The following is a 27,680-nucleotide window of genomic DNA, read 5'->3' on the forward strand; positions in this document are numbered from 1 at the left end:
GTTTTATTAGAACTCAGAGCAGTTTGTAGTTCCCTTAATGAATGAAACTACATGGAGAACTGAATAACAACAAAATAAAACTTTTGGATTAAACTACAGCAGTATTCAGAAGGAACTTAATAATCTTAAATATGTATACTTGAATATAAGAAGCCAATGAAAAAAAGAAGAGCTGAATAAAACTAAAGAGCTCAAAAAAAAAAAAAAAAAAGGAAATAATAAAGGAACAGAAATCAATGAATTGTGCTTCATTAATTAATGAATTAATGAAATGTGCTCTCTTATAAGAGAGCACAAATAAGGATATCAAAATTTAAAAACTAAAGCTGGTTCTTTGGAATGAATCAGTATGATTCAATTGACATCAAAAGAGAATGAATATAATGAAAATACTAAACATTATAAAAGGATTATAACTATATATTCAAAGGAGATTTAAAATTTTTTAAAGAATTTTATGAATAAACTTCTGTCAATAGATTTGAAAATACAGATAGTGGATAATAAAAAAAGAAACTATACATTTTTAGGTAACAAGGTAACCAATGGCATTTTTAATCCCATAAGAAAAAATACTTTCTCACTATTTCCCAAATTTTATCCTTTAAATATCTGACTCTTTTATGTTTTTCTAGAAATCTAGACAGATCTATTGCAAACAAGACCACTGTGTTAAGAAACATACCAGCGGAACTTCCCTGGAGGTCCAGTGGTTAGGACTTCACCTTCTAATGCAAGGGATGTGGGTTTGATCTGGGGAGCTAAGTCTCCACATATCTCCTGGCCAAAAGGCCAAAACATAAAACAGAAGCAATACTGTAACAAATTTAATAAAGACTTTAAAAATGGTCCACATTAAAAAAAATTAAAAAAAGAAACATACTGGAAACCAGGCATACATTCTCAACAACTACTTTATTTTAACAAAGCTTTGTTTTGTTTTGTCAAATTATTGCCATCACTCAAATTCGCCCCCCTTCGAACTAAGGCACGTATTCTAACCCTCTTTCCACATCTCACAACACAAGTGAAACCTTTCCAGAAGCACTGACTTTAGACTTAAGGATCCTAAAAGAGAATTAGTCTCTTTATTTTATGACTACCTCTTACAACTTTACCATTTACCCTAATCACCAGATTGGGCATTTTTGAAAATTAAAATTCATTCTTGGGTCAAACTGTGATCTCTGGAAACAGTCAAAAGTTTCATTTTAGACACACTACAGGTAGGACAGGACTCCTAAACAGGTCTACTTTACTGGTCAGACCTGAGAGCCCCCAGGGCCTGTGGCTGGAACTTTGGTTGGAGGTGACAGCTGGTCATATAGGACTGGGCAGAGAGGGATCCAGAAGACAAATGTCCTCATCTAATTCTCTGGCTCCCACGGATCCTCTGTTGGCCTTCTCACTGGTGGTGTCTGAGAGAGAGTCAGAGAACATTGCACCCCAGCATGTGGTCCCTGGCAGGGCCAAAGGACCAAAAAGGGAAGAGAGTGGATCTGCTGGAGGAAACGGAATATTTCTGGCACAGAGCGATCTGAATTTATAGGCAGAAGAACTTTAAGCCAGCCCTAGAAAAGGAAAGCAGAGACAAATAAGACAATTGTTTTTGAAATGACCCTTTGGAATTATTGCTTGTTGGAGAATATTACAAATGTTATTATTTATCTCTTTGTTCATTTGTTGACTAAACAATATGCTGAAATAGATCAAAGAATTTATAGTAAAAAGTAAGTTTCCTTCCACCCCTGATTCCCAGAATCTGAAGTTCCCTTCCCCAGCTGCAAGGGGCCAGTATTTAAAGAAATATTTTATATATATGTATTAACATGCATCTTGTACTAGTTATCTACTGCTGTGTAACAAATTACCCCAAAGTTTAGTGGCTAAAAACAACAAAGGTTTATTATCTCATCTCTCACAGACCAGAGAACAATGCTGCTGGGGGGACTGGAAGCTTTGCTGACAGTTACACAATGTTCACAAGAGGCCTGTGTAATGTGTTTCACAGGCAGTGCTAATGCTCAATGCAGGATGCATTTCAGCCTTGAAATTCCTTTCATTTGCATCTTCGCCATGTCTAATGAGCTAGCACTCACACTTGGCAATTTTGTAATTTCTTAAATTAGCTGATGTCTGTTGGTGGGGAGGCAGACATGGAGAAGGTAGGGAGTGAGCTGGAAAGATGCTTTGCTAACCATAGTAAACTGTGAGAAAATAGTTACTTCTTAAACCAACGAAATATTCTTGAAGGAAAATTCATATTTCCATTGAAGATACTGTTTTGGGCCTCCTCCCTAGCGTGTCTTAGTTTTTCTTCATATTCCATCTTTAGTAACTTAATTAATCTCTCTTTTTCTTGCATCATCTTCTTGCATGCCTGAGCACTCTCCATTTCCACTTTTTGGATATCCATTTTTAATTGATCATCATAGATTTTCTTCAAGACTTCTTCCTGCCTCCTCAGCCTTTCCGCCGTGTTCTTGTATATGTCATCAGAAAAGTAAGCCCCTTGGTTGTCCTGCACCGTGTTCTCTATCAGCTTCACCAGCTCCTGCACCTGAGCTTCCTTCTCAGCCTGGTGTGTGTGCCTGCTGTTATCGAAGGCACAGTAGCGGTCTCCACACTCCTTGATGAGGCTTCGTAGGTTTCCATCCGCACTCTCCAAAAAGTCTCTTAGGCTCTGATCCTCCAGCTCCTCTTTGCGAGTGAATAAGATGATCATATAGTTCATGGCTGCTTCCCCAAACAAAGCCTTGACCAACGCCACGGTTTGCTGCTCTTCCTGTGTGTAGCGACCCAGCCTCAGGACCAAGACGATGGCGTGAGGCCCAGGACAGGAGGCGAGGACACATCGGCTGATTTCCCTGCAGGTGGTGTTCAGGTTCTCCTTGGTGTCGAAGAGCCCTGGGGTGTCAACAACGAGAAGCTCTCTCCCCTTCCATTCCCGGGATGCTTTCTGACAAGTTTTGGTAACAGCGTGGGCAGCAATCCTAGAGTCGAATACTTTTTCCCCGAGGATGGTGTTTGCAGTCGCACTTTTCCCACTTCCGGTCTTCCCGACCAGCACGATCCTCAGAGTTTTGTACTGGGCATTAGCTATACAGTGTGGGCAAGTCAGCTATGGTTTACCAGGGAAAGAAAAAAATACATATTTAGATAAAGTTGAAACCATTCCCAACCCTTTTTTACTCTCCTGAAGCTATAAATCACTCCAAGTTTTCTAAACTGGGCAGAGCTGTATTTCTTATAGGATTCCCTCCCCAATATCTTCTACCTATTATTCTAGTTCCCATTGCATCCCTTTCTTGTGTTGTTGTGATAAAAGCAGCGATTTCCATTTAAAATCTGTTTTTATCTTTTTTTTTCCCCACTGTTTTTTATGTCCAAAATGGAGATGGAAATGGCAACCCACTCCAGTATCCTTGCCTGGAAAATCTCAGGGACACAGGAGACTGGTGGGCTGCAGTCCATGGGGTTGCAAAGAATCAGACATGACTTAGCAACTAAACAACCACAAAATACTATACATTTTGTTCTGGAGGAAGTCCAGTTTTGTTTAAGATACCAAATCTGAGGAATCCTGGTGGAAGAAGTTAGCATCTTATCCTATGAAAGACTGTTCATTAAAAAGCACTAACAATCTGGACACAAATGGAAAGAAAGGGTGGATGGAAGAGAGAGCACAACAGTCCCCTATGGGGACTCCAACACAAAGGAAAAGCTTATTAATATTGACCTCATTAAAAACATAAAACTGAAGGAAACCAGTGGTAATGGAAGAAATTATAGAGAAAGTAGTGGAAGGGCTCCCCACAAAACGGCGTTAAGTCCCAGACAGTTTCGCAGGAGAATTCTATTAAACTCTCGGTGACCAGAGAATCCCAATTTTACTTAAATTATTTCAGAATATAAGGGGAAAAGGTAAACCTTCAAATCCTTTCTAAGAAGTAAATGTAACTTTGAGCTGCCAAACTGACAGATTGTACCAAAAAAGAATCTCTTATGAATCTCATTTATGAATACCAATGTTACTATTGTACTCAGTGGCCTAGTTGTATCTGATTATTTGTTACCTCATGGACTGTAGCCCACCAGGCACCTAGCTCATGGAATTCTCCAGACAAGAATACTGGAGCAGGTTGCTATTTCCTACTCCAAAATTTAGTTGGAGATCTTCCCAACCCAGGGACCAAAATGGAGTCTCTTGCATCTCCTGCATTGGCAGGCAGATTCTTTACCACTGCGCTACCTGGGAAGCTCTATGAATACCAACAGAAAATCCTAATAAAATATTAGCAAAAATAGTATCTGACAACATTTGGAAAAGGGTTCAATTTTGACCAAGTGAGATTTACTCTAGAAAACTAGAGTGGCGGGGGAGGGGGAGGAGGTTCAATGAGAGGGAAATCATTAATATAACCCTTCAATAGCCATTCATTGTAAAAAATGTTCTATAAAATATGAATTGACACATACTTTCTTATCTCTCTACTCCTCTTGAGAGGCAGCAACTTACTTAATGGGGAAATACTTTGTCTGTAAAACTAAAACCATCTCCACTTAACTTTCACATGATATTTGTAAATCTGTCAATACAAAGAGAAGAATATATTTGTTATAGGAATGTAATTCCAGTATTGAGAATTAAGAAAAAGAACAAAAGAGGGGGCCAGAATATAAATAATATTGAAAACCCCTTAGAGTATTGGCACACAAATAGAAAGACCAAAGGAAAAAATAGAAAATCTAGACAAACATTCATTAGTTTAGGGAAATTTAGTGTATAACAAACCCAACATTCCACACCAGTGAAGAACAGATAGACAATGTAATGAGAAGCATTGCAATAACTTAATCATTTTAAAAAGTATAAAATTGGATTCATTCCTCACATCAACCTGAGAAATATGCCAAATGCATCAGATTTTTGTTAAAAAATTAAACTACATACTGCTAGAAATGAAATGTTTTTAAATGCAACTTCATAATTTCCTCAAATACATGACTGAAGACATTATTTGGACCTCCTCCCTAACATTTCTTAACTTTTCTTCATAGTCCATGTTTACTAATTGAATTTTTCTCACTTTCCCCGCATACTCTTCTTGCATTCCTGAGCACACTCCTCTCCCACCCTTAGAATCTGTATTCCTAAGTGATCAGGGTAGATTTTCTTCAGGACTTCCTCCTCTCTCTCTCTTACCTCCGTGCCCTTGTGTGCAGCGTTGGGAAAGTAAGCCCCTCGGTTGTTCTGCACCATCTTGTCTATCAGCTCCAGCAGCTCCTGCACCTGAGCTTCCTTCTCAGCCTGCTCTGTGTTTCCGCTGTTACTGATGGCATAGCGGCGGTCTCCACACTCCTGGAGGAGGCTTCGTAGGTTTACATCTGCATGCTTCAAAAAGTCGCTCAGGCTCTGGTCCCCCAGTTCATCTCTGCGAGTGAATAAGATGATCATATACTTCATGGCTGCTTTCCCAAACAGATTCTTGACCAACGCCACCGTTTCCTGCTCTTCCTGTGTGTAGCGGCCCAGCCTCAGGGCCAAGACGATGGCGTGAGGCCCGGGACAGGAGGCGAGGACACATTGGCTGATTTCCTTGCAGGTTTTGTCCTGGGTTCTCTCGGTGTCAAAGAGCCCTGGAGTGTCAACAACGAGAAGCTCTCTCCCCTTCCATTTCCGGGATGCTTTCTGGCAAGTCTTGGTAACAGCTACTGGAGCAGTCCTAGAGTCGAATACTTTTTCCCCGAGGATGGCGTTTGCAGTCGCACTTTTCCCACTTCCGGTCTTCCCGACCAGCACGATCCTCAGAGCGTTGTCCTGGGCATCAGCTGTGGAATGTGGGCGAGTCAGCTGTGGTTTACAAAGAAAAGAAAAAAAAACGTGTTTAGTTAAAGTTGAAACCATACCCAGCCCTTCCTTATGTCTTACTCTCCTGAATCTATAAATCATTCCAAGTCTTCTAAGCCAGGTGAAGTTGTATTGCATGTGGGGTTTCCTCCCTGGGTTTCCTCCCTGATATCTTCTACTCATGCTTATGGTACTCTAATGGCAGAAATCGAAGAGAAACTAAAGAGCCTCTTGATGAGGGTGAGAGAGGAGAGAGAAAAGTTGGCTTAAAACTCAATATTAAAAAGTTAAGATCATGGTATCTGGTCCTATCGCTTCATGGAAAATAGAAGGAGAAAAGGTGGGCTCTTCTTGGGCTCTAAAATCACTATAGTCATGAAATTAGAAGACATTTGCTTCTTGGCAGGAAAGCTATGGCAAACCTAGACAGTGTGTTTAAAAGCAAAGACCTCACTTTGGCAACAAAAGTCCATACAGTTAAGGTTATGGTTTTTCCAGTAGTCATGCATGGATGTGGGAGCAGGACAGCAAAGAAAGCAGAACACTGAAGAAATGATGCTTTTGAACTGTGGTGCTGGAGAACACTTTCGAGAGTCCCTTGGACTGCAAGGAGATCCAACCAGTCAATTCTAGAGGATATCCACCCTGATTACTCCTAGGAGTACTCTTTGGAATACTCTTTGTCTGCAGTCCTGAAATTAAAAGACACTAGCTCCTTGGAAGAAAAGTTATGACCAACCTAGACAGCATATTAAAAAGCAGAGACATTACTTTACCAACAAAGGTCCATCTAGTCAAGCTATGGTTTTTCCAGAAGTCATGTATGGATGTGAGAGTTGGACTATAAAAAAAAGCTGAGCACCAAAGAATTGATGCTTTTGAACTGTGGTGTTGGAGAAGACTCTTGAGAGTCCCTTGGACTGCAAGGAGATCCAACCAGTCTATCCTAAAGGAAATTAGTCCTGAATATTCACTGGAAGGACTGATGCGAAAGATGAAGCTCCAATAATGTGGCCACCTGATTCGAAGAACTGACTCATTGGAAAAGACCCTGATGCTGGGAAAGATTGAAGGCAGGATTGAGTGACTGAACTGAATTGATGCTGAACCTGAATCTCCAATACTATGGCCACCTGATGAGAAGAGAGCTGACTCACTGGAAAAAACACTGATGCTGGGAAAGATTGAAGGCAGAAGGAGAAGAGGGTGACAGAGGCCAAGATGATTGGATGGCATCAGCAATACAATGGACATGAGTTTGAGCAAACTCTGGGAGATAGTGAAGGACAGGGAAGCCTGGTGTGGTGCAGTCCATGGGGTCGGGAAGAGCTGGACACAAGTTGGTGACCGAACAACAAAATATCTTCTACTTATTATCCTCTTTCCCTTACCATTCCCCTCTTGTGTTACTGTGATGAAAGCAACATCTGTATTTTAAAATATGGGTTGATGTCTTCTGTTATTTGTTTGTTTACTGTTTTTTTCCCCCATTTAACAAAGAAACATACATTTTGTTCTAGAAGAGACCCAAGTTTATTTAAGATACCAAATCTGAGGAATCTTGGTGCAAGCAGTTAGCATTCTATCCTATGAATGAGTGCTCATTAAGAAACACTAACAATCTGGACACAAATGGAAAGAAAGCATGGATGGAGAAGACAGCCCAATAGTCCCCTATGGGGACTCTCAACGTGAAGGGAAACTATCATTTGGTGAGACATGTGAAAACTGTCCTGAAATTCGTGCATGCCACACAGAGCTAAATTAATCTTATTTTTTCAAACTGCATAGAGAATGGAAGATGAATTTGATATCTTTGTTTTAAAAATACTTGAATATTTACAAACAATAATTGGTTGCTTACAATGTATAGTAACATAATATTGGAAGTGGGTTTGATGGTCATCTGACTCAATATTTTGGACAATAATACTGCATCAGCTGAGAAAATAGATCCACTAATGTCTAAATGTTAAATTGTGCACATCTATTGTAAGTAAGCGGCTCCTCTGGTGGCTCAGGTGGTAAAGAATCTGCCTGCAATTTGGGAGATCCAGGTTTGATCCCTGGTTCAGGAAGATTCCCAGGAAAAGGGAATGGCTACCCACTCCAGGATTCTTACACGGAGAACTCCATGAAAGGGCTAGATGGAGGGCTACAGTCCATGGGGTTGCAAAGAATCAGACACGACTGAGAGACTAACACTTTCCATTGTAGGTAAAGAAAGCTTATCAATATTGACCTCATTAGAGACATAAAATTGAAGGAAACCAATGGTAATGGAAGAAATTATAGAGAAAGTAGTGAAATTCAGTCCAGTTCAGTCACTCAGTTATGTCTGATTCTTTGCGACCCCACAGACTGCAGGATGCCAGGCATCCCTGTCCATCACCAACACCCAGAGTTTGCTCAAACTCATGTCCATTGAGTCAGTGATGTCATCCAACCATCTCATCATCTGTCATGTCCTTCTCCTCCCATCTTCAATCTCTCCCAGCATCAGGGTCTTTTCAAATGAGTCAGCTCTTCACACCAGGTGGCCAAAGTATTGGAGTTTCAGCTTCAACATCAGTCTTTCCAATGAACACCCAGGACTGATCTCCATTATGATTGACTGGTTGGATCTCCTTGCAGTCCAAGAGACTCTCAAGAGTCTTCTCCAACACCACAGTTCAAAAGCATCAATTCTTTGGTGCTCAGCTTTCTTTATAGTCCAACTCTCACATCCATACATGCCTACTGGAAAAATCATAGCCTTGACTAGATGATCTTTGTTGACAAAGTAATGTCTCCCTTTTTAATGTGCTGTCTAGGTTGGTCATAGCTTTTCTTCCAAGGAGCAAGTGTCTTTTAATTTCATGGCTGCAGTCACCATCTGCAATGATTTTGGAGCCTAAAAAAATAGTCTCTCACTGTTTCCATTGTTTCCCCATCTATTTACCATGAAGTGATGGGACCAGATGCCATGCTCTTAGTTTTCTGAATCTTGAGCTTTAAGTCAACTTTTTCACTTTCCTCTTTCACTTTCATCAAGAAGCTCTTTAGTTTTTCTTTGTTTTCTGCCATAAGGGTGGTGTCATCTGCATATCTGAGATTATTGATATTTTTCCCAACAATCTTAATTCCAGCTTATGCTTCATCAGGCCCAGCATTTTGCATGATGTACTCTGCACAGAAGTTAAATAAGCAGGGTGACAATATACAGCCTTGATGTACTCCTTTCTGATTTGGAACCAGTCTGTTGTTCCATGTCCTGTTTTAACTGTTGCTTCTTGGCCTGCATACAGATTTCTCAGGAGGCATGTCATGTGATCTGGAATTCCCATCTCTTCAAGAATTTTCCACAGTTCGTTGTGATCCACACAGTCAAAGGCTTTGGCATAGTCAATAAGGCAGAAATAGATGATTTTCTGGAAGTCTCTTGTTTTTTCTGTGACACAACAGATGTTGGCAATTTGATCTCTGGTTCCTCTGCTTTTTCGAAATCCAACTTGAACATTTGGAATTCACAGTTCGCATGTTGTTGAAGCCTCACTTGGAGAATTTTGAGCATTACTTTACTAGCATGTGAGATGAGTGCAATTGTGCAGTAGTTTGAATATTCTTTGGCACTGCCTTTCTTTGGGATTGGAATGAAAACTGACATTTTCCAGTCCTGTAGCCACTGTTGAGCTTTCGAAATTTGCTGACATATTGAGTGCAACACTTTCACAGCATCATCTTTTAGGATTTGAAATAGCTCAACTGGAATTCCATCACCTCCACTAACTTTGCTCATAGTGATGTTTTCTAAGGCCCACTGGACTTCGCATTCCAGGATGTCTGACTCTAGGTGGGTGATTACACCATCATTATTATCTAGGTCATGAAGATCTTTTTTAATATAGTTCTGTGTATTCTTGCCACCTCTTCTTAATATCTTCTGCTTCTCTTAGATCCATACCATTTCTTTCCTTTACTGTGCCCATCTTTGCACAAAAGTTTCCCTTGGTATCTCTAATTTTCTTGAAGAGACATCTAGTCATTCCCATTCAGTTGTTTTCCTCTATTTCTTTGCATTCATCAGTGAGGAAGGCCTTCTTCTCACTCCTTGCTATTCTTTGGATCTCTGCATTCAAATGGGCATGTCTTTCCTTTTCTCCTTTGCCTTTCACTTCTCTTCTTCTCTCAGCTATTTTAAGGCCTCCTCAAACAACCATTTTGCCTTTTTGCATTTCTTTTTCTTGGGGATGGTCTTGATCACTGCCTCCTGTACCATGTCACGAACCTCCATCCATCGTTCTTCAGGCACTCTATCAGATCTAATTCCTTGAATCTATTTGTCAGTTCCACTGTTTATTCATAAGTTATTTGATTTAGGTCATACCTGAATGGTCTAGTGGTTTTCCCTAGTTTCTTCAATTTAAGTCTGAATTTGGCAATAAGGAGTTCATGATCTGAGCCACAGTGAGCTCCCAGTCTTGTTTTTGCTGACTGTATAGAGCTTCTCTATCTTTGGCTGCAAAGAAGACAATCAATCTGTTTTCAGTATTGACCATCTGGTAATGTCCATTTGCAGAGACATCTCTTGTGTTGTTGGAAGAGAGTGTTTGCCATGACCAGTATGTTCTCTTGGCAAAAGTCTGTTAGCTTTTGACCTGCTTCATTTTGTACTCCAAGGCAAAATTTGCCTGTTACTCCAGGTGTTTCTTGACTTCCTACTTTTGCATTCCAGTCCCCTATAATGAAAAGGACATCTTTTTTGGGTGTTAGTTCTAGAAGGTCTTATAGGTCTTCATAGAACCATTCAGCTTTAGCTTCTGCAGTGTTACTGGTTGGGGCATAGGCTTGTATTACTGTGATATTGAATGGTTTGCCTTGGAAATGAACAGAGATCATTCTGTCGTTTTTGAAATTGCACCCAAGTACTGCATTTCAGACTCTTTGGTTAACTATGAGGACTACTCCGTTTCTTCTAAGGGATTCTAGGCCACAGTAGTAGATATAGTGGTCATCTGAGTTAATTTCACCAATTCCAGTTCATTTTAGTTCACTGATTCCTAAAATGTCAGTGTTCACTCTTGCCATCTCCTGTTTGAGCACTTCCAATTTGCCTTGATTCATGGACCTAACATTCCAGGTTCCTATGCAGTATTGTTCTTTACAGTATCGGACTTTACTTCCATCACTGGTCACATCCACAACTGGGTGTTGTTTTTGCTTTGGCTCTGTCTTTTCATTCTTTCTGGAGTTATTTCTCCACTGATCTCCAGTAGCATACTGTGCACCTACCGACCTGTGGAGTTCATCTTTCAGTGTCCTAATTTTTTGCCTTTGCATACTGTTCATGTTGAACAGTATGAAAAGTGCTGAAGAACAGTAGGAAAGAGTAGTGAAGAGCTGCCCCAAATGGCATAAGTCCCAGACATTTTCTCAGGAGAATTCCATTAAACTCTCAGTGATCAGAGAATCCCTATTTTACTTAAATTATCCATAATATAGGGAAGTTAAACCTTCAAATTCTTTCTAAGAAGTAAATGTAACTTTGAGGTGCCAAGCTGATAAAGATTGTACCGAAAAAGAAAGCTACTTATGAATCTTGCTTATGAATACCAATGTTGTTATTTTGTTCAATTGCTTAGCCATATCTGACTATTTGCTATCCCATGGACCCACCAGGCACTTCTGCCCATGGAATTCTCTATGCAAGAATACTGGAGCAAGTTGTTATTTCCTACTTCAGGGGATCTTCCCAACCCAGGGACTGAAACTGAGTCTGTTGCATCTGCTTCATTGGCAGGTGGATTCTTTACCACTGTGCTACCTGGGAAGTCCTATGAATACCAACAGAAAATTCTAATAAAATAATAGCAAAAACAGAATGTGACAATGTCAGGAAGCATTTAACAGGAGGCTTCCTGTGTGCTGTTTTTGATCTGACAGTAATCCTCTGGTCCTTATTAATTCCTGAATATTCAGGAATTAAGAAGAGAGGCATAAAAAAAAAAAAAAAAAAAAAAGAAGAGAGGCATGCCTTTTCCAGGGCTGAGGAATCCAGGCATTTCCTTCATTAGTTTTTCCATACTGTGAAAAGTAACTGTTTACAACCCTGTTTTCATATGGATTGTCTCTTGGCCTTATGGCCTCTATTGCTCCTCGCTTCCTCAGTAAACTGGTAAAGTCTGGTCTCTTGATCTTTATCTAAAGAAGCTACTGGCATATATACTCTTACAGAATTCAATAAAGCACCTTTGCTCCATCAGAGCTTGGGTCCCATCTCTCTCTCTCTCTCTCTCTCTCTCTCTCTCTCTCTCTCTCTCTCTCTCTCTCTCTCTCTTTCTAGCTGATTCCCTGGAGTGCAAAAGCTGGCTGCATAACTCAGGGATTATTAGCCTCTTTCCTTCTTTCACTCTCTCATCGTCGACTCCAGACCACCAGGTTCCGGTCCAATAAAGGACCAACATGATAACATTTGAAAAAGGGTTTAATTGTGACCAAGTGGAATTTACTCTAGAAAACTAGAGCAGGGGGGCAGGTTCAATAAAAGGAACATCATTAACATAATCCATCAGTAGCCATTCATGGTAAAAACATTCTGTAAAATATGAATTGGCACATACTTTCTTATCTATTTCTCTGCTCATCCTGAGAGCCAGCAACTTACTTAATGGGAAATACTTTGAACTAAAACTAAAAGCATCACCACCAAACTTTCCTATGGTATTTGAGAACACTGTGAATGCAAGTGAAAGTCACTCAGTTGTGTCTGACTCTTTTATTATGTGGGGAGTTAATTATTCTCATATCTTATGAAAGTGAAAATTGCTCAGTGGTGTCCAACTCTTTGTGATCCCATAGACTATTCAGTCCATGGAATTCTCCAGGCCAGAATACTGAAGTGGGTAGTCTTTCCCTTCTCCAGGGAATCTCCCCAATCCAGGGATTGAACCCAGGTCTCCCGCACTGCAGGTGTATTCTTTACCAGCTGAGCCATAAAGGAAGTTCAAGAATACTGGAGTGGATAGCCTATCCCTTCTCCAGTGGATCTTCCCAATCCAGGAATCAAACTAGGGTCTCCTGCATTGCAGGTGAATTCTTTACCAACTGAACTATCAGGGAAGCCCCTAAAATCAAAGAGAGTATGTTTGTTATAGGAATGGAATTATAGGAATGAGAATTGGAAAAAAAAAGGGGGGGGAGGTCAAAATATAAATAATATGGTAAAACCCCTTAGAGTATTGGCACACAAATAGAGAGACCAATGGAAAAAACAGAAAATTTAGACAAACTCTCATTTGTTTAGGAAAATTTAGTATATAATAAAGTTAACATCCCATACCAGTGAAGAGCAGTTGGACAGTGTAATGAGAAGCATTGAAATAACTTATTTAAAATAATCCTTTTAAAAAGTATAAAATTGGATCTATTCCTCAGATCAACCCAAGAAATATGCCAAATGCATCAGATTTTTGTTAAAAAAGTAAACTATATACTGATAGAAATGAAACGTTTTTGAATGCAACTTCCTAGTATCCTCAGATACGTGACTGAAGACATTATTTGGACCTCCTCCCTAACAGTTCTTAGCTTCTCTTCATAGTCCATGTTTACTAATTGAATTTTTCTCACTTTCCCCGCATACTCTTCTTGCATTCCTGAGCACACTCCTCTCCCACCCTTAGAATCTGTATTCCTAAGTGATCAGGGTAGATTTTCTTCAAGACTTCCTCCTCTTTCTTTCTTTCTTACCTCTGTGCCCTTGTGTGCAGCGTTGGGAAAGTAAGCCCCTCGGTTGTTCTGCACCATCTTGTCTATCAGCTCCAGCAGCTCCTGCACCTGAGCTTCCTTCTTGGCCTGGCCTGTCCTGTTACTGAAGACACAGTATCGGCCTCCACACTCCTTCATGAGGCTTTGTAGCTTTCCCCCCTTCCTTACATAGTCCCTCAGACTCTTGTCCTCCAGCTCCTCTTTGTGAGTGAACAAGATGATCATGTACTTCATGGCTGCTTCCCCAAACAGATTCTTGATCAACGCCACGGTTTGCTGTTCTTCCTGTGTGTAGCCACCCGGTTGTAGGACCAAGATGATTGCATGGAGTCCACGGTGGGAGGTAAAGAGATATTCTTTTATTTCACTTAAGATGGTGTTCTGGCTCTCCTTTGTGTCAAAGAGCCCTGGGGTATCAATAATGAGAAGGTCTCTCCCCTTCCATTTCTGAGACTTTTCCTGACAACTTTTGGTAACAAATTGGGCAGCAATCTTTGAGCCAAATACTTGGTCCCCGAGGATGGTGTTTGCAGTCGCACTTTTTCCACTTCCCATAGTCCTGACCAGCATGATCCTCAGAGCATTGTCCTTGGCACTAGCCATGTTCACATCAGAGGCTATGGAGTGTAGGCAAGTCAACTATGGTTTACAAAGAAAAGAAAAAAATGTATTTAGTTAAAGTTGAAACCATTCTCAACCCTTCCTTATTTCTTACTGTCCAAAATATATACATCATTCCAAGCTGTCTAAGCTGGGTGAAGTTGTATAGGATTCCCTCCCTGATATCTTCTACTTATCATTCTAGTTCCTATTGCATCCCTTTCTTGCCTTGCTGTGATGAAAGCAGTGCTTTCCATTTTAAAATATTTGGTTTTTTTTTTAAAAACTATTTTCATTTTCAAGCAACAAAATCCTATACATTTTGTTCCAGAGCAGGTTCAATTTTGCTCAAGGAATCCTGGTGAAGCAGTTAATCTCCTATTCTATGAAAAGTTGTTTATTAAAAGCACTAACAATCTGGATACCAAGGGAAAGAAAGTGTGGATGGAGGAGAGAGCTCAACAGTCCCCTATAGTGACTCTCAACACAAAGAAAAACTACCACTTGGTGAGAAATGTGAAAACTGTCCTGAAGTTTGTGTATGCTACACAGAGCTAAAGTAATCCTATTTTCTCATACTTCACAGAGAAAGGAAGATAAATTTGGTATTCTTGTTCCAAAAAATGCACTAGTGTTTGCAAACAATAATTGACTGCTTATGATATATAGTAACAAAAAGTGTTTGAAGTGGAATTCATGGCCATCTGGCTTGGTATTTTAGACAATAATCCTTCATCAGCTGAAAAAATAGATCCAATAATATCTAAATTTTAAACTGTGTACATATTTTGTAGGTAATGAGAGACTATCAATATTGACCTCATTAGAGACATAAAATTGAAATAAATCATGAAGTGATCATAGAAGAAATGATAAAGTAGTTAAAATTGTTGTCGTTCAATCACCAAGTAATGTCCAACTCTTTGCAACCCCATGAACTGTAGCATGCCATGCTCCTCTGTTCTCTACTACCTCCTGGAGTTTGCTCAAACTTCATGTCCACTGAGTCAGTGATGCTATCTAACCATCTCATCCTCCGTCAGTCCCTTCTCCTTTTGTTCAATGTTTCCCAGCACCAGGGTCTTTTCCAATGAATTGGCTCTTCAACATCAGGTGGCCAAAGTATTGGAGCTTCAGCTTCAGCATCAGTCCTTCCAATGAATATTCAGGGTTGATTTTCTTTAAGACTGACTGGTTTGATCTCCTTGTTGTCCAAGGGACTCTCAAGAGTCTTCTCCAGCACCACAATTTGAAAGCATTAATTCTTCAGTGGTCAGCCTTCTCTGTGGCCCAACTCTCACATTTGTACCTGACTATTGGAAAAACCATAATTTTGACTATTTGAACCTTTGTTGGCAAATGATGTCTCTATTTTTTAATATACTGTCTAGGTTTGTCATAGCTTTCCTTCTAAGGAGCTAGTATCTTTTAATTTCATGACTGCAGTCACTGCAGTGATTTTGGAGCCCAAGAAAAGAAAATCTGTCAGTGCTTCCACTTTTCCCCCTTCTATTTGCCAGGAAGTGATGGGACCAGATGTCATGATCTTAGTATTTTGAATGCTGAGTTTCAAAGCAACTTTTTCACTCTCTGCTTTCACCCTCATCAAGAGGCTCTTTAGTTCCTCTTCAACTTCTGCCATTAGAATGGGATCATCTGCATATCTGAGGTTATTGATAGTTCTCCCAGCAATCTTGATTCCAGCTCCTGATTCATCCAACCCAGCATTTCTCATGGTGTACTCTGTGTGTAAGTTAAACAAAAAGGGTGATAATATTTAGCCTTGTACTACTTTCCAATTTTGAACCAGTCAGTTGTTCCATGTCCAGTTCTGTTGCTTCTTGAGTTGCATACAGGTTTCTCAGGAGGTAAGGTGATCTAGTACTCCCATCTTTTTAAGAATTTTTGACATTTTTTTGTGACCCACACAGTCAAAATGTCTTGTGGTTGAAGAGCCCCCCGTGAAATAGCATCAGTTTCATATGGTTTCACAGGAGAATTCTGCTAAACCCTCAGCAATCTGAGAATCCCACTTTTACCTAAGTTATCCCAGAATATAAGGAAATAAGGGAAATCTTCAAATTCTAAAAAGTAAATGTAACTTTGAGCTGCAAAACTGACAAAGTCTGTATAAAAAAACTACTTATATATCTCACTTATGAATGTCAGTTCAAAATCCTAATGAAATATTAGCAGAATCTGACATTTTTAAAAGGGTTCAATCTTTACCAAGTGGAATTTACTCTAGAAAACTAGAGTGAGGGAGAAGTTTCAACAAGAAGAAAATCATTAATATGATCTATCAATAGTCATTCATGGTAAAAATATTCTATAAAATACGAATTGACATGTACTTTCTTATCTATTTCTCTACTCACCTACTTAATGGGGAAAAACTTCATTACTAAAACTAAAACCATCTCCACCTCACTTTCCCATGGTATTTGGGAAATCTGTCAATGCAAAGAGAAGAAGAAGTAATTATAGGAATGAGAAGAAGAAAAAGAACAAAGAGGGAAGCCATAATGTAAATAATATGGAAAAGCCCCTTAGAGTTCTAGCATGCAAATAGAAAAGTGAGTGGAAGAAAACAGAAAATCTAGAAAAACACTCATTTGCCTAGGAAAATTTAGTATATAATAAAGGCAATATCCTATATCAGTGCAGAGAAGATGGACATTGTAATTGAATAATCATTTTAAAGCATATAAAAGTGGATTCATCCCTTGTGTCAACCAAAGAAATATATCAAATGCATCAGATATTTGTTAAAAAATTAAACTATGTACTACTGGAAGAAAACAGACAAATTCTTTCAAAACCTGAGAGTGAGGAAAACTTTCTAACTTACTGAAAGCACAGCTGGAATATGGAATCCAATTGACAAATTTGACCTCCAATTTCCAGTTACAGGTCAGGAGCTTGGAAGTCACTATACCATCCAAAGAATAAGTCAAAAGCTGAACAGACTGAAAAATCAACTCTTCTTAAATCCTTAACAGATTCCTTTAAGGACACAGGGCAAAGTGTTGCCCCCTAGACTGGAGAACAGATAGGTGAATACAGGGAGTCATGGCTTAGCTGAGCAGGGACTGACTCACCATGGATACTATGCTGGGGCAGGAAAACCTAGGCTGTGATTGACCAGTTGCTTGACAGTCAGGATGACCCATTCATAGAGCGACCCTACACTTCTGTGTGTTTTAATTCTGAAAGCCCCACCAGCCTCTGATAGTACATATCCAAAAAATTCCCTGGTGCTTCCTGCAGGGGAGGGGAAAAGAAACCAGTTTGATACTGGACAGGGTATCTTGTTCTTCTCAAAAGGCCTGCCTTCAGAGGAAAGCAGCTAACCAGAGCCTGACCTGCTGGGGTTTTATCATAGCCTAGCTCACCACTAACCACACCACAGAGCTGCCAGAACTTACACAGGGCAGAGAAATAAACTCTTGCAGGGCACAAACAGAAACTTGCATGCACCAGGACCCAGGAGAAAGGAGCAGTGACCCCACAAGAGACCGACCCAGACTTGCCCGGGAGTGTCCAGGAGCCTCCAGTGGAGCTGTGGGTGGGTGGTGGCCTGCTGCAGGGTTGGGGGCAGTGAGTGTAGCAGTACGTGCCTGGGATCTTTTAAAGGAGGTCACCATTATCTTCATTACCTCCACCACAGTTTGGCTCCAGGTAAACAGCAGGGAGGGAACACAGCTCTACCCATCAACAGAAAATTGGATTAAAGATTTACTGAGCATGGCCCTGTCCATCAGAACAAGACCCAGTTCCCACCCCCATAGTCAGTCTATCCCATCAGGAAGCTTCCATAAGCCTCTTATCCTTCTCCATCAGAGGGCAGACAGAATGAAAACGGCAGTCACAGAAAACTAACCAATCTGATCACATGGGCCACAGCCTCCTCTAACTCAATGAAACTGAGCCATGCCATGTAGGGCCACCCAAGAAGGACGGGTAATGGTGGAGAGTTCTGACAAAATGTGGTCCACTGGAGAAGGGAATGAATGGCAAACCACTTCAGTATTCTTGCCTTGAGAACCCCATGAACAGTATGAAAAGGCAAAAAGATAGGACACTGAAAGGTGAGCTCCCAGGTCGGTAGGTTCCCAATATGCTATTGAAGATCAGTGAAGAAACAACTCCAGAAAGAATGAAGAGATGGAGCCAAAGCAAAAACAACACCCAGTTGTGAATGTGATTGCTGGTAGAAGCAAAGTCTAACGCTGTAAAGACCAATATTGCAAAGGAATGTAGAATGTTATGCCCATGAATCAAGGCAAATTGGAAGTGATCAAACAGGAGATGGCAAGAGTGAACGTTGACATTTTAGGAATCAGTGAACTAAAATGGACAGAAAGAAAGTGAAATTGAAGTTGCTCAGTCGTGTCTGACTCTTTGCAACCCTACAGACTGTAGCCTACGAGGCTCCTCCATCCATGGGATTTTCCAGGCAAGAATACTGGAGTGGATTTCTATTTCCTTCTCCAGAAGATCTTCCTGACACAAGAATTGAACCCGGGTCTCCCACATTGTAGGCAGATGCTTTAATATCTGAGCCACCAGAATAGGTGAATTTAACTCAGATGACCGTTATATCTATTACTGTGGGCAGGAATCCCTTAGAAGAAATAGAATAGCCCTTATACTCAACAAAAGAGTCCGAAATGCAGTACTTGGGTGTAATCTCAAAAACGACAGAGTGACCTCTATTCGTTTCCCAGGCAAACCATTCAATATCACGGTAATCCAAATCTATGCCCCAACCAGTAATGCTGAAGAAGCTGAAGTTGAACGGTTCTATGAAGACCTATAAGACCTTCTAGGACTAACACCCATAAAAGATGTCCTTTTCATTATAGGGGACTGGAATGCTAAAGTAGGAAGTCAAGAAACACCTGGAGTAACAGGCAAATTTGGCCTTGGAATACAGAATGAAACAGGGCCAAGGCTAATAGAGTTTTGCCAAGAGAATGCATTGGTCATAGCAAACACCCTCTTCCAATAACACAAGAGAAGACTCTACACATGGACGTCACCAGATGGTCAATACCAAAATCAGATTGCTTATATTCTTTGCAGCCAAAGATGGAGAAGCTCTATATAGTCAGCAAAAACAAGACTGGGAGCCCACTATGGCTCAGATCATGAACTCCTTATTGCCAAACTCAGACTTAAATTGAAGAAAGTGTAGAAAACCACTAGACCATTCAGGTATGACCTAAATCAAATCCCTTGTGATTATACAGTGGAAGGGACAAATAGATTCAAGGAATTAGATCTGATAGACAGGGTGCCTGGTGAACTATGGATGGAGGTTTGTGACACTGTATAGGAGACAAGGATCAAGACTATCCCCAAGAAAAAGAAATTCAAAAAAGCAAAATGGCTGTCTGAGGAGGCCTTACAAATAGCTGTGAAAAGAAGAGAAGTGAAAAGCGAAGGAGGAAAGGAAATATATACCCATTTGATTGCAGAGTTCCAAAGAATAGCAAGAAGAGATAAGAAAGCCTTCTTCAGTAATCAGTGCAAAGAAATAGAGGAAAACAATTGAATGGGAATGACTAGAGATCTCTCTAAGAAAATTAGAGATGCCAAGGGAACATTTCATGTAAAAATGGTCTCAATAAAGGACAGAAATGGTAGGGGCCTAACAGAAGCAGAAGATATTAAGAAGAGGTGGCTACATACACACTGAGGAATCCAGATCTGAAAGAGACACGTGCACCCCAATGTTCATCGCAGCACTGTTTATAATAGCCAGGACATGGAAACAACCTAGATGCCCATCAGCAGATGAATGGATAAGGAAGCTGTGGTACATATACACCATGGAATATTACTCAGCCGTTAAAAAGAATTCATTTGAATCAGTTCTAATGAGATGGATGAAACTGGAGCCCATTATACAGAGTGAAGTAAGCCAGAAAGATAAAGAACATTACAGTATACTAACACATATATACGGAATTTAGAAAGATGGTAACGATGGCCCTATATGCAGGGCAGAAGAAGAGACGCAGAAGTACAGAACAGACTTTTGAACTCTGTGGGAGAAGGGGAGGGTGGGATGTTTCGAAAGAACAGCATGTATATTATCTGTGGTGAAACAGACCACCAGCCCAGGTGGGAGGCATGAGTCAAGTGCTCGGGCCTGGTGGGCTGGGAAGACCCAGAGGAATCGGGTGGAGAGGGAGGTGGGATGGGGAACCGGGATGGGGAATACGTGTAACTCTATAACTGATTCATATCAATGTAGGACTAAACCCACTGAAAAATTTAAAAAAAAAAAAAGAAGAAAAAAAAAAAGAAAAAAAAAAAAGAAGAGGTGGCTAGAATACACAGAAGAACTGTACTAAAAAACTTCACGACCCAGATAATCACAATGCTATGATCACTCACCTAGAGCCAGAGATCCTGGAATGCAAAGTCAAATGGACCTTAGGAAGCATCACTATAAGCAAAGCTAGTGGAGGTGTTGGAATTCCAGTTGAACTATTTCAAATCCTGAAAGATGATGTTGTGAAAGTGCTGCATTCAATATGCCAGCAAATTTGGAAAACTCAGCAGTGGCTACAGGACTGGAAAATGTCAGTTTTCATTCCAATCTCAAAGAAAGTCAGTGCCAAAGAATGTTCAAACTATCGCACAATTGCATTCATCTCACGTGCTAGTAAAGTAATGCTCAAAATTCTTCAAGCCAAGCTTCAACAGTATGTGAAGCATGAACTTCCAGATGTTCAAGTTGGATTTAGAAAAGGCAGAGGAACCAAAGACCAAATTGCCAACATCTGTTGGATTATGGAAAAAGCAAGAGAGTTCCAGAAAAACATCTACTCCTACTCTATTGACTACGCCAAAGCCTTTGACTGTGTGGATCACACCACTGTGGAAAATTCTGAAAAAGATGGGAATACCAGACTACCTGACCTGCCTCTTGAGAAATCTGTATGCAGGTCAGGAAGCAACAGTTAGAACTGTTGACATGAAACAACAGACTGGTTCCAAATTGGGAAAGGAGTACATCAAGGCTGTATATTGTCACCCTGCTTATTTAACTTATATGCAGAGTACATCATGAGAAACGCTGGACTGGATGGAACACAGGCTGGAATCAAGGTTGCTGGGAGAAATATCAATAACCTCAGGTATGGAGATGACACCACCCTATTGCAGAAAGCAAAGAAGAACTAAAGAGCCTCTTGATAAAAGTGAAAGAGGAGAGTGAGAAAGTTGACTTAAAATTCAACAGTCAGAAAACTAAGATCATGGCATCTGGTCCCATCACTTCATGGGAAATAGATGGGGAAATGGTGGAAACAGTGAGAGACTTTATTTTTGGAGGCTCCAAAATTACTGCAGATGGTGACTGCAGTCATGAAATTAAAAGACACTAACTCTTTGGAAGAAAAATTATGATCAACCTAGATGGCATATTAAAAAGCAGAAACATTACTTTGCCAAAAATGTTCTGTCCAGTCAAGGCTATGGTTTTTCCAGTAGTCATGTATGGATGTGAGAGCTGAACCACAAAGAAAACTGAGCACTGAAGAATTGATACTTTTGAACTCTGGTGTTGGAGAAGACTCTCGAGAGTCCCTTGGACAGCAAGGAGATACAACTGGTTCTTCCTAAAGGAAACCAGTCCTGAATATTTATTGGAAGGACTGATGTTGAAGCTGAAACTCCAATACTTTGGCCACCTGATACAAAGAACGGACTCATTTGTAAAGACCCTGATGCTGGGAAAGATTGAAGGTGGGAGGAGAATTGGATGGCAGAGGATGAGATGGTTTGATGGCATCACTGACTCAATGGACATGAGTTTGCATAATCTCTGGGAGTTGGTAATGGACAGGGATGCCTGAAGTGCTGCAGCCCATGGGGTTGCAAGGAGTCGGACACAACTGATCGACTGAACTGAACTGAAATGAACTCACTTGGAGGAAGAAAAATATACAACTACAGCCAGCTCTAAGCTGTTCACATAGGAAAAGGGAAATACCCACGTCCAGTTCACTCAATCTTTCCTGTTCCACCTGGGGTGGGGGAGAAAAGCACTTGTGAAGCTCACAGTCCAGAGGCAAAGGCTCACTAGAACAGAGTTGTGCTCATACGACAATAGACTATGTCGCCTCCCCAACCCTGTCACTACATTACTAAAGTCTTCTTTACAGCAGCAGTTCTGTGTACCCAGTACATCATGTCCAGCTAAAGAGCAAAAAATAATAATTTGAAAAGACAGAGCAAGCATTAGAACCAGACATGGCAGGTGTCGACTGAACAAAAATGTCAACCTAAAAGTTGAGAAAAATGTTGTATTTGAGGAATTACTGAGGACTATAGGTTGGGAGACACTCTCTCAGATGACTCTGAGGAACTGTTCCAAAGAGGTAATGGAGGAGACAGGATATATACGAGTCTTTTTGAAAACAAAACAAAAGAAAATAAAATGCATGGTCAAACATCAAAAGATCACTTCCCATCACACAAAAAACCAGACACTCAAGTTAATAATTGTAGTGCTTTTGTACATATGGGAAGATGCAATAGTCTGGGCTCATTGAAACCACTTTTTTGATATGCATGTTAGCTATCTAGGGCCAGTATCCTCTTTTTTCCATTCTGAATTCCCCTCAGGGCACACTATCAGAGGCTGCAATGCTGATGACCTGGTGGTGGGGCAATATTCATTGCTTATTGAGATGGCAGGCAAAATTTCTTTGTCCATAGAGGGATCTTGGAATGATTAGACCAGGAATTTAAAACAACTAAGATGAATATTCTAGGGCTCTAATGTAAGAACAGATGGGCCGTGTAGGCAGAGACAAGAAATCCTAAGAAAAAAACAAAAATAAATGTTTGCAATTAAAAGTAATGTAACAGGAAAGAAGAATACCTTTGATGGTCTAGTTAGACCAGTCCAGATTATAGTCTTCAGGACAAGTTACTGATGAAAAAACCAAGCCAAAATGACTGGTTGGAGAAATGACTGATTCAAAGTCTGAGGCAGGAAATACATAAAGTGATCTAGGGTCATCTTATTCAGCTTTTATTTGCATCCTGATGCAAACAAACTAAACTGTAAATAAATCATGAGATAACCCATGAAATCTAACGGAAGGATAGTTGACAAAATAAAAAATTTATACTACCTTTGAATTTGTAGTTATATCTTTTAATCTTTTTGTTTTAGATATGCATCCTAAAATATTTACAGGTAAAATGATACAATGTCTATTATTTGCCTCAAAATAACCCAGGGTTGGGATGGGAAGTATGTTGAAATAAACATGAAACATGAATGGTCAGGAGTTGATAACTGTCAAAGCCTGATGATGGATATATGGGAGTTTCTATACTATTCCTTTGTAAATGTCTGAAATGTTCTTTAGTAAAAGATTTAAGATGTATGTATGCCTTTGTAACTATTATTGATATATATTATATTCCAGACACTCTGATATGCATTTTTCATAAGAATATTTATTCCTTATAAATACTCTAGAATGAAGGTACTATTGTTCTGATGTTATAAGCAAGGAAACTGTGGTTCAAATACTGAGAAACATGTCCAAGGTCATCGTATTGGGCCAAACAGTGACGCAATTCAAAGTACATCTGACTACCATGCTCATTCTTAACCACTACGCACTACAGCCTCTCCTAGGTTTCTTCTCAGCTCCATCCATTTTGTAGTTTATACCAGGTCAGAGGTAGATGAGGGGAAAATAGTTCACTCTCTTTCCGAAATGGTGAATGAGTAGCGAGCCTGCAATTAGGGAAGGCAAGGAGGATGGTTTCAGACTTCACAGATCTTTTTTAGTCTCTGTCCAATATCGGGAAGCCAAAGATGGGAGGCATAGTAGGGGAAAAAATCATTTAAAAAAGTTTCTCCAGTGGTTTTAAGACGTCAAGGGCCCCCAGCTGAAAGAAAGGCTGTAAAGTGAAAAAACCAAGTGCCTCAGAAAAGAAGTGACTTATACTGTGAGCCCAGATCCACCACTTCTAGAAAATTCCTTCAGTTCCCCAAGGTTCAGTTCCCTCTTCAAAAAAAAGGGACAATAAAAGCAATCTTGCAGGCTTGTCATGAGGCTTTTGTAGAATGATTTCTACAAAGATCTCTAGGGAATGGCATCCACTCAATAATCAGGCAGTCCTGCTAAATGCATTGAACTTTGATATAAGAAAACTGTGGTCTGAAACCTAACTGAACGATAGATTAGAACACATTGTAGTTTAGTGATCCAGCTGCAGTTGCAGGTTATATTCTTTCTTCAGAGTAGCTCATCTGCTCCCTATAGCCATCCCTCCTGCACCCCATACCATGCGCCTTGAGGGTTACAGCGTTTCTTGTGAAGTATTGGGTGAATCTAAACACGAAGTCAGTAGGGAAGGTTCTAATCCTTTCTTGTCAACCTCTACAAACCTTGGAGAGTCACTTGTTCTCTGGAATTTGGTTATTTTTCAGTGTAAAGGGAGTTAGAGTAGGTTTAATGGAATGTTGTTTAAATTGTCATGATGAAAAAAAAAAAATCCCAAAGCATCAACTGGGCAAACACCACTCAAAAAATGAAAAAGGAAGAAGTTAAGCAAAATGTGTGTGTATACCTACACACATGTACACATGCATCTCTCTACACATACGTGTATATGATACATAAAATGAAACCAAATCACAGAGGTCATAACCAAAAGTAGAGAACACTTCCATAAGTGTTTTAGACTATGAAACATTATAATAAGAACACAAACTCAAAAACACAAAGTTTCAAGAGGAGATGGTAGAACAAAGAATGAGAAGAAACTACAAACTTGAAGAAACAAAGTGAAGACAAAAGGTATTATCATTGCAGGATCCATCAAAGAGTTAGAAGCAAAGGGGTCAGAAAACGTGTAAGTCAAAAGTAAATGTCTTATTAATAGGAAAAGCTTAATAAGAAACACAACGGATACAAATCTGAAGGACTAGAAGGTATAACAGTTAGAGAAAAACTAAAACATGAGTAGAACCAACCATAAATTCTACTTAAAAAGGGCTGGTGTTGCTGGAGTAAACAAATCAATAAATACAACCCAGGAAGCATAATTTAATAACTTCTCTGAAATGAGAAAAATATCCCAAACTAAAATCTAACTCTCTAGAAAAAAGAGCACATTTCATTCCTGGGAAACTTGATACAGAATATTCAATATTGAATTCTCATTTGATATAACATATCACATTCCAAGAACAAAGAAGAAATTCTTAAGTTATCCAACAAAAATGCAAATGATGAACTGTGGAAGGGGGTCAGGCTAGCTTCACAATTTTCTATAATCAACATAGAAACAGTAGCACTGGTGGTTTCACAATAGGATGTTGATATTCCACACCTGGAAAAGGTAAAAATAATGCATAGCAAAAAGTGGGAGGTTGGAGAGAGGAGATGGAAAAACATCTGCAGCTTTTTCTTTGTCTAATGTCTAAATGGAAACCACTTATTGTTTTGCATAAATTCTTAATCCTTGAAACTTCTTTCTGGAATAAATAAATCATCAGTTTACCAAGGACCAAGGTCTGGCTCTGAATATGAATGTGTGTGTGGTACAAACTAAGGATGAGCTGTAGCTTATCCTGTGGCTTTTGAGTTACATTTGCTTCTGGAATATGCATGTGAAACTGGACATGTTTTCAAGAAAAAGAAGTTGATTATCACTTAGTAGAAATCATTTATTAGAGTTGCATTTATTACTCTTAAACAGGAGTTGGCAAATTTGAAAAGGACCAGCAGTTAGACTTTTGCAGTCACAGCCACTCAGCCCTGGTTGGAACACAAAGGCAACCTCAGATCGCAGTAAAGTAGTAAATGGATTAGATAACTCTGTTACACTGAAACAGGTGGCAGGCTGTGTTTGACCCATGGAAGGTAGGGAGTTTATGCACTCTTGCTCCAGAGGAGAGTTTTGTGTATATTGTGAAATTAAAAAAAAATTTTTTTTAAGTGTTAAATGTTCTAAAAACACTAACCTTTTGTCTACATTTTGTGATAAATATTCATCACTAAACTATGGGCACATTGTTGAAAGTAACATAGAGACCAGTTTGTGAAGAGAATAAAAATTATATATAGTTCTACCCCAAATTAGAAGCTATTTTACATGAAAATCTTTCCTTTTTGTGTGTGTCTTGTTTTTCCAGTGGTAACATTAATAATTTTATATTTTGACTCTTATACCTAACATTATATCATAGAGAATATCGAGAACAACTGAAACTTTTATAAGCATGAAAAAGGCCCATCCTGTTAAATATGAGATGTGTGGACATCACGTGAATAAATCCCGCAGCTTCCCCTCCTACAACCTTTCCGCTCCCACGCGGGCCCGCAACTATTCCTCTGCCCTCTGCCCCTCCCGCAGCCCTCTCACAAGCTCCATTGCCCTGTCTTGGCCAGTCTCACCTTTTCTTGCAGAACTGGTGAGATCTCAGCTCCTCTCCAGGAAAGCTACCCGAACTGGTATTTGCTTTACTTGAAGAAAACTGTGTTTTCTACTCCTGCAGTGTCTGATCACAGGAAGCTGAGGCTGGGTGGAGTGAAGACTACATTTTGTGGTTAAATAGAAACATAAAGCATTTCCCAGTAATTTGCTTGTGCTTCAGTGTTTCTCTTTAAAACCTTTACCCCCATGGACCTGTGGAACTACTAAGATTCAAAAATCTTAGCCATTGCTTTGGATTATAGCACTGGCTCCAGAAAGCCCTGTGAAATGGTCCCAATTTTTTTTTAATCCCAATTAGCATTGATTTATAATTTTTGTTACTTTCAGGTGTACAGCAAATATATATATATATATATATATATGGCTTTGGCTTCCAAGATGGTTGGATGGCATCACTGACTCGATGGACACGAGTTTCAGCAAGCTCTAGGAGTTGATGATGGGCAGGAGAGCCATGGCATGCTGCACGCATGGAGTCGCAAAGAGTCGGACACGACGGAGCAACCGAACTGAGCTGGTGACTCAGGGATAAAGAATCCGCCTGCCAATGCAGAAGACATGGATTCAATCCCTGGGTTGGGAAGATCCTCTGGAGAAGAAATAAAAACCCACTCCAGTGGTAAAGAAACTGCCTGCCAGTGCAGGAGACATAAGACATGTGGATTTGATCCCTGCGTTGGGAAGATCCACTGGCGGAGGGCACTGCAACTCACTCCAGTATTCTTGCCTGGAGAATCCCATGGACAGAGGAGTCTGGTGGGCTACAGTCCATATGGTTGCACAGAATTGAATATGACTTAGCAAATAAACAACAGAATAAATAAATAAATAAATATATTCAGATTCTTTTCCATTATAGGTTATTATAAAATATTAAATGCAGTTTATTGTACTATACAGTAGGTCCTTGCTGTTTATCTGTTTAATACACAGTAGCTTGTATCTGCTAAACCCAAAGTCATATTTTATCCTTCCTCACTTCCTCTCCCCTTTA

General features: G+C 39.9%; 2 protein-coding genes across 2 annotated transcripts in view; one reads left to right on the plus strand and one right to left on the minus strand.

The window, feature by feature from the left end:
• LOC136171070 (GTPase IMAP family member 7-like) overlaps window positions 1-27,680 on the plus strand; it is a 221,791-nt gene that overhangs the window by 62,029 nt on the left and 132,082 nt on the right. The gene's annotated exons all lie outside the window — the stretch shown is intronic.
• On the minus strand, window positions 1,001-26,690 carry LOC136170615 (GTPase IMAP family member 8-like). Its single transcript, XM_065938964.1, has 4 exons — window positions 26,647-26,690; window positions 13,580-14,236; window positions 5,207-5,854; window positions 1,001-3,121 (listed from the first exon to the last, which is right to left on the minus strand). Exons 2-4 carry the CDS (start codon window positions 14,198-14,200, stop codon window positions 2,222-2,224), a joined length of 2,169 nt encoding a protein of 722 aa, XP_065795036.1. The 5' UTR covers window positions 14,201-14,236; window positions 26,647-26,690; the 3' UTR covers window positions 1,001-2,221.

The sequence above is a fragment of the Muntiacus reevesi genome, chromosome 6 (genome assembly GCF_963930625.1).
Source record: "Muntiacus reevesi chromosome 6, mMunRee1.1, whole genome shotgun sequence".
Taxonomy (NCBI): Eukaryota; Metazoa; Chordata; class Mammalia; order Artiodactyla; family Cervidae; genus Muntiacus; species Muntiacus reevesi.

Excerpts from the sequence above, each read along its gene's own strand:
- LOC136170615 (XM_065938964.1), bottom strand. The coding sequence starts at position 14,200 with ATGGCTAGTGCCAAGGACAATGCTCTGAGGATCATGCTGGTCAGGACT. Across the intron at positions 5,855-13,579 it reads CTGCACACAAGGGCACAGAG|CTGACTCGCCCACATTCCAC; the intron begins GTAAGAAAGAAA and ends TGTAAACCACAG. Across the intron at positions 3,122-5,206 it reads CTGCACACAAGGGCACGGAG|CTGACTTGCCCACACTGTAT; the intron begins GTAAGAGAGAGA and ends GGTAAACCATAG.